The sequence below is a fragment of the Loa loa genome (genome assembly GCF_000183805.2).
Source record: "Loa loa unplaced genomic scaffold supercont3.254, whole genome shotgun sequence".
In the NCBI taxonomy this organism is placed as follows: domain Eukaryota; kingdom Metazoa; phylum Nematoda; class Chromadorea; order Rhabditida; family Onchocercidae; genus Loa; species Loa loa.
In genome coordinates, this window is record NW_018108434.1 from 8,217 (window position 1) to 16,455 (window position 8,239).

The 8,239-nt window shown below is 31.7% G+C and overlaps 1 protein-coding gene across 1 annotated transcript; it reads left to right on the top strand.

Moving 5' to 3' along the window:
* Positions 1 to 341: 341 nt before the first annotated feature.
* LOAG_18301 (hypothetical protein) lies at positions 342 to 2,188 on the top strand (the record flags this gene model as incomplete). The annotated part of the gene is made up of 4 exons (XM_020450963.1): positions 342 to 393; positions 606 to 727; positions 1,971 to 2,063; positions 2,138 to 2,188. 4 exons carry the CDS (start codon positions 342 to 344, stop codon positions 2,186 to 2,188), a joined length of 318 nt encoding a protein of 105 aa, XP_020305298.1.
* Positions 2,189 to 8,239: the final 6,051 nt, after the last annotated feature.

Below are 8,239 nucleotides of genomic sequence, written 5' to 3' on the forward strand. Positions count from 1 at the left end.
AAATTTCCTTTTTAGTAATTTATTTTTTTTTAAACTATGAATTATTTTTTTGCATAGAACTGAGGATTAACGACTTCCAATGTTATTAGATTCTTTCATTTAATTAAATCTAAGTTTCGACAAAAAATTTCTAAAAAGTATGGGGTGTTCCTGCTGTTTCTGTTCTTTGCCCGAGAACAGCGTTAAAACATCGAAATTTCATGGTTAGAATTCAAATTTTCAGTTTATGCCATTGTTGAACTACATACTAAGACCAGACTTGACAGTATTTATTTGGCGAAGTATCATCTCCGCAATTCAATCACAACTATCGAGAGTATCCAGAGCTTAATTGTAATGTAATGAATATACACTTCGAGAATCCGCTTGGATTAGCTGCCGACTTTGAGAGGAGTAAGAGTTTTTGAATTTTTGATCTTTCATATGTTTTGATAATGAAATCTAGGAAATATTATAAATTCACCTATTCTGCCAGTGGTATAGCTGGAAAATCTAGCATCGTTTAAATGGCGCAATCAATTTCTCGAAATATCCCTACCTTGTTCAAATCCATTAATTCTCTTGTTTCAAGTTATGATTTCGCTGATTTAGTTTCTTTTTTCTAGACACTGAAGCAATAAAAGGCTTGCGGAAAAGTGGTTTTGGTTTTATTGAAGTAGGCACAGTAACATCATCGTCACAGAAAGATGTTCCTGACAATGTGGTTAAACTTTTATCCACAGATAAAGTGAGTTGTTTCAACTTCGTTTTAACCGGTGAAATCTCGCAAAGCAAAAATTTTTTAGGAGTGAAAATGTGGAATGTGGATATCTAAAATTTATTCTTCAACAATAATTTTGAGCGTTGATAGGCATTTGATGTAGAATGATGTGTTTTGAGCTCCAAATTTCATTTCATATTTCGGTTGGTTACAAGGGTACTAGATTTTTTTTTTAATATTCAGTACAGTCACTTAGAAATAGGAGCTTCAACTTCTGTCACAATTATTAATATAGTAAATTAGTGGTTCTTTTGCAATAAAACATTTTCGACCTTGAGATAATTCACTCACTATAATTTTTTCATATTTTATTTTCTTTATATTTGGAATAATCTCATATCTTCTAAAATCTCCTTTACAGAATTTTATTATTTTTACATACACTTTAAGGATGTATAAGTTGCGGTAAATTTAAAAGTGCAGGACTAAGTACTGTATATTTGTTTGTTAAAAGAGCTTATGATCGAAATGCTGATGTCCCGCTTTGTGTAAATATTGGCAGAAATGCAGTTCGTAATTAAGTTTTTAACTGTATAATTTCCTGAGATTATTGCGATATGTTTTAAGAAAGGGGCTAGATAATAGTGACCTTATAAATCTTTTTTTTTGCGTATGTTTAATTTTGATTATAGATTTATTTTCATATTTTGGTTTTTAAATCTCCAGCTAATTTTTAATATCATTATTAATACTTTCGAGTATGAACCCATCTTTGTGTCTGTAAGAAGTCGTGTTTGGTCTTGTTAATAGATCTTGCTAGTTCCATTCAATAAGAGGTGAGAACTACTTGCAAGGAAAAAATAATTAAGTGTTTAAGGTATATTCACCAGTGGCATTTCGCCTACCTTCCGTTTTGACATTATATATATCAGTAGTGTTATCCTTTTATAAACTAAAGGGTTAAAGGCAGATATTTCCCTGGTTTAGAGACTTAACATAACTTCACAAGAACTCGATTCGGTCTCCTATTTGGATTGAATCGAGTTCTTGTGAAGTTATATTAGATCTGTAAATTAGGGAAACATCTGCCTTTAAACCCTTAGATTTATGTAAGACAATTTTGTTGTAATATATGCAATATCAAAACAACAAAAACTCGATTGTAATTGATGAATCACAGGTGCACACACCTTAAATATTTAACTATTTTTTCTTTGTAAATTGTTTTCACCTTTTATTGAATGGTACTAGCAAGTTGAAGCGCTTTCAGGGATTTAATGGGCTTAAAGCGAGTGCCTATTATTTTGGTTCTTTTAGTAATTATTTGATTATGGATTTTGGCTGTCAGGCTGCTCCAGAGACAGTAACTAATACGGAAATTGTGTTTCTTTTTAGTATGTCCTAATTTTTACCATTAATAATTACATGATGTTTTAGGCATTAGAGGGCGTTACTTCTACTATCAATCAAACTGTACAAATCACCTAAAATTCTGATCAAAATTCCATTTGATTTATTGATCGTAGACTTGAAAAAAATCATCAAGGTTTATCTATCTTTGATTTAATGGAAGAATTCTCTCAAAAACAGCAAATCTTGGGGCTAGTATCCTAATTACGGGATATTTTTATCCATGACTTCATTTTGCACATTTTCTGCTGTAATAAATAATGCTTTGAAGATAGCGCTAAACAAACGATATTGTGTAGTTGGCATCATAATTTCGAATTGCACCTACAGTCATACGAAAAATCTTCAAACTGTGCTATTGGAAGGTGGTTTTTTGAGTGGCAGGCCACTTCGAGATATAAGTATAAATTGCACACATAATGTTTATAGGTATCTTTAAATGTTTTCTAAAACCAGAGTCAGTGTCATTGAGGTATCATTTTTAAAACTATTTCCGAATATTTACGTTTATTGAAAGCAAAGCATAAGAATTGGGTGAGTGCACTTATATAATTCAGTAGTGTTTCTACAATTTATATGATTTCTTGGAAATTATTAGAATTGTTATTTTAATATACATGGTTCTACCGGAATAGTTCTTTGACTGATTGATTCAATTCTATAGTTTATCACATGGTAAAATCCCGATCATTGGATATGAAGGTATATCATCCGGTTAAGACGCATGTGAGAAAATTCGAGCTGGAACAAGTCCCTTGCAACTTTATTCATCACTTCTTTAAGAAGGTAGGATATTAAAATGGATAGTTTAATTGTACCTTAGTTCGTTTTTGAGAAAAATTTACATCCAATATTACTTGTTCAATCCCTATTGTGAATGATACTGAGAAATTTTATTGATAATATATTACCTTCCACATACTAGCGTACTTATATGTTTCTGCTATGTATTTGGTATAAAAGATCCAAATTACTAACGTTTTTTATTGCCATAGTATGGCCATTTTTTGCGGTGTAGTTCTTGACTGTTTTTGAATACAGCAATTTCACTATGAAAAAGCTTGGAGCACTTGTCTGTTTCAGTAAACCACTTTTTATTAAATTTAGTGGGCTTTGACGCTAATAGCGTATTTCATTGCTATTGAGTGTTTGATTTCAAGAAAAAATTTGCTTCGATATTTTCGTAATAATATTTTTCCCAATTTTCTAACTTAACTAATGAGGTATTTGTACAAAATCAAAATTATTTCGATACGAGTGACATTTCCATTAGGGTCGTGGGATTTGGTCGTTTCTTCATTAATGGCTTCTAATCAATCGGCATTATCTTTTTTAGGAATGAGTGATGCAATGATTTTTGTATGCGGCAGACTTTTGGAATTTCCTGTTTCTTTCTGCTTTATAACATTATTATAACCACAGTTTTAATAATTATTACTTTTAGCACTTGAAAAAGATCTAAAAATCTCGATGAAACTTGAAAATTCCAATGAAAATTGAGTGATGAAAACTCATACATTACGGCACATATATCGTAAACGACATTTGTCTAAAGTGTTACTTCAGTTTGAAATTAATTTAATAATGGGCGTAACATATGAGGTGTAACTGGAGAAGCAAGAAGAAATTAGTTTTAGACTTCCGTCTCTTTTGAACTCCTCCTTCCCAATCTTCTCTATCCATTTCACTGACCCCTTCCAATCCATGATCCTCTTCCTTTAATACAATAAAATGTTGTAAAGGCTACAATACTTGTGTTTCAGTTATCAGGTTATTTTTTGAAAGTTGATTCTAGGAATATTACATGTCCACTTTTTGAAGTGTATATCGATCCAAGTGTATATTTCGATTAATAAAAGTTATGATTTTGAATCTTATCAATCTTTCCCTTTTGTTCAACGTTTCTTTGTTTTTTACAAGCATTTCTCGAAATTCCAAAGGAATCCGCACTATCATTTTAGTGGCTGCTTCTTTTCAGGTTTTCCAGTTATAATGCGAATAAACTGCTGGAATACCTACCTCGGGATAGTTTTTGCAGTATTTCTGAAGCTGTTGGCGCTAGTCACAGAAAATAACCATTCGGAATTTAGTCCTTGTTATGCATGTATTCTAATGGTCTTTCTATAATGAATGAATGTAATAGATTTTCCTTGAAATCTGCAACGGTCTTCAAGCAATATGATAAGCATATATGGCTTAATATGCTCTTGTTTTCATATAAAAGAAAATGATGTTCTTTTCTATTTATAAAATTTATAGAATTTCATGCTAATGTTTGATTGTTATTTATGGAATTTGTAGAATTTCATGCTAGTGTTTAATTGTTCCATGTTGACTTTAGTAAAATTTATTTAAATTCTTTTTCTAGCTACAAACATATGTGACACTATTCGAGCTTTCTTTTGTCCCATGTGTTAATGCTGGAGGGAAGTGTGCAATGCATGGAACACATTGTGTACAACAGTAGTGACGTGATATAAGAAGTATTGGTTCATATCGCCCTGACAGGGTGTACCATTCATTACTTACGTTTACTCTACCTTTCAAACTTGTTGGTGCATCGCGTTCAAAGAGGTAGTCGTTGCATTGACGTGGATTGTTAATTATAAGTACAAGGCAGAGCTATTCCCGTTGTGGTGTATGTTTCAGTGTCTCTTCGTCTCCGCTTGTTGATATTTCTTTGCTCCTTTGCTAACTTCCTCTTTTCCTTCTATCTTCCAGTTCGGAACTGACAATGGCACCAGTTCTCAGTCCTCTACTACTGGATAATAATTTTGCATTTTAGGTGAATTAATTTCTGCATTTTCAATGCGCTTTCCGTTACTAAACTATTAACAACTAGCCAGTAGCAGTGGCACTGCAACCAATTCATACTTCAATAAAACCAATGAATTAAATGAACTGAATACATTTGTTTGAGGGTGTGAAAAGTCTTTCCTTTTAATCTTGTGCAAAATTTCTCTTACTGTTTGGAAGCAATTAAACGGTTAGCGATGTCACCAGTTAGTTAGCCGGCTAGTATTCATTATTATCTCTTAACCTTTAGTCAATTACTTATATGGCATAATATTCTTGTAACACTATCCAGCACATCTCTCTGCTTCGTCAACATGAGGTATGCAGATAGAATTTATCGAAATTTGTAAGATTCGAAAAGCCAAGTGAAGCATTGTCTCTTTGGAATGCAAATTTTCCATGTATTGCGAAGATTAAATATGACAAGAAAATCTTAAGTTTACACCTAAATTTCGTTTTAAATTTTCAAACGAGAGCGGAAAATAGATTGATTTGTTGATGGTTCGCAATGTGCACATAGGACCAGCCGATTAAATCCCAGTCATCTGCTCGTAATTTGAATGACTTAATATTTGGCTAAAGCTGGTTTGTATACCTGTAAATAAATGGATTAGATAGATTCGATAGATAGATTAGATAGATAGGTAGATAGATAGATAGATAGAGGTAAATAGATAGATTAGATAGATAGATTAGATAGATAGATTAGATAGATAGATAGATAGATAGATAGATAGATAGATAGATAGATAGATAGATAAATGATTAAAATAACCAGGATAGGGGATTCGTATGAGAAGAGAACAAAGCTTTTGCAGATGTTTGATTTTACCATTTTAAAACGTTAAGAAATAGGATGGAGAAGGAATATGAATGCTTGAAAATTTAATTATCGCTCATTTCATAAATTGATCATTCTTTGGCCAGCCAAGCTTGCCAGAGAGAAGAATTATTATTGCTATTCCCAAATTCTCTCTGTCCTAAAGCGCTCTTACCTTCACTTAGTTTTGCATAGGCATTGCACGAAAATGAATCAAATAGGAGAGTGGAAAATTTTTATTTTAATTAAAAAAGAGAGGCGAGGAAAATTAATTGTTACGAAGGTTGAGAAGAAGTAAGGGGCGGGGTAGAAAAGGTATAGGATAAGCAGTTACTATTAAAATATGGACACAATTTTTTGCACAATTAATTAAAATAGCAGTTACTTTATTCGCCATGAGCAACTTATCATTCCGCTACATCCTTTGCTTTAAATTTCACACTTTTTTTGTAAAATTCTCAGTCCTTGAAAATTCATAATTAATGAAATGCTCGTTTAATAAAAGGAGTATTTTATGTAAAATTTTATTTTTTTTCAGTTTTTGTACACTATTACTCTCATAAAATTGTTCCGAGAAGGTCACTCACTGTAGTGTGGTAGACAAAAGTTGAGAATGCTGCAGTACTACGAAGAGTTTTTCGGATATCGAAGTTATCGATGCTGGTGAAGGTTAAACCATTAGCAATCGAAACAAGCTCATAAATAGTGTGCACGAAATTGTTCGGCTGCTGGCATCATGATGGCATTTAGTGCTGGGGTATTAATATGTCCTGCACTAAGTTACAGAATCTGTCATGCTTATCTATTTTCAAATTTCCAGATAGGTCGACAAACAAATGCATACGTAATTGCATGGCATATGCAATTATAGAACAGCTAGACAAATGATCAAAGGTAGATGGCGGACACAACTGTGACTTACTCTTATCATTTTCGAATATTGGAATCACGATACTGAGTGAAAGTCAAACTATCTGAACCACTAGCACTTGAGCAAGCGTATAGTCTTTTTTAAATTTTCTTATACACGAACTTTCAAAATTTATTTTCCTTTTAAAAGAATGAAAACAAGGGAGTGAAGGAAGAGGAAAAGAAGAGATTACTTGGAACGATAAAAAAAAAGTATCATAAGAAGTAAGCGAATACTCTTAAATTGTTTAAAATGAACTTGGTCTCCTTCATTTCCATCTACCTGATCTATCATCTATTTTCATCTTCTTCAAATAATTTTCTGAATTTCAAACTTGCTATTAGATATTAGTTTTCTGATGGTAGTAACCGCTTAATTAATTTTTAGATAAACAAGAAAGAAGCTATTATCTTTAAATAATGGTTTCTTTTTGAAAATCAATTCCTGAAGATCCCTTGAACTTTTCATCAGCCACTGAATCACACAGGTTTTCCCGGCAGCACTTGGAAACGATTGATGGGGCGATGGACTTATGTTAGATACTTTTGCTACTGTACTCTCTTGTCTCAAGCGTTTAGTAACAAACCATTAGATATCGTTTTAATCCAAATCTAATACTGCAAGTAAGCTTTCCAAGATAGTTCAAAAACTTAGTATTTGAAGATTTTCATCTTGAAGAAGTTTTATTTACTAGAGGCAACTATAATTCGGGTTTCCGACACAAAGTTTACCTTTTCATAAGATGTCCTAACCATATGTTTGTGTAGAATATTACCTTTGGTTGACTGACGAACATCTATAAATTAATGCAAAAAAATTAAAGGCTTTTAATGTCATCTATCCTCTTCATTCATTCTATGAGTGTTGGTATATTTTGTCAGCTTTTCTCTTATATTTTCATTTCGCTTGTCTCATTTCTTTTAAATTTCTTACTTCATCTATTTTGTTGCGACATGATAACTAAAAAGAGTTGGTGTCCAGTAGAGTCTAGACTTACAAGACAGTTTTGAAGTGCTTGCACACTTAGTATTCTTAGTACAGTAATCCTCCTATACAGTGTTAGTTTTTCTGCTAAAAGTTACGGATTGAGAGTTAAAGTAATTCAAATTTTTTTACTTGTGAAATGATAATAATTTATCAGATTTTACTGATTACGGATACATATTAAAGTAATTTTAATTTCTTAGTTAAACTGACATGCTTTCCGGTTTAGAACAGTATAAAGGTCTAACCAATGATGATCTACGAGACCAGACTGACTAAGTAAATCAAACTCAATATGAAGCCTTAATGTCTATATTTATTTCTGTATTTGGTGATATAACTGCTCAGTATATAATACTGATATACTGGCACAGAAAACTGCACACAAAATTGAAATTGGCAAAAAGAATTTGCTTGCACATATTTGTATGTCTGTGCGTGAATCCGACTATGTCATTAACATAAGTGCTACGGAAATATGTAATATTGTTCATATTGGGACACATCACCGAAATAATAGTAATTAATAATAATAATAATAATAATAATAATAATAACAATAATAATAATAATAATAATAATAATAATAATAATAATAATAATAATAATAATAATAATA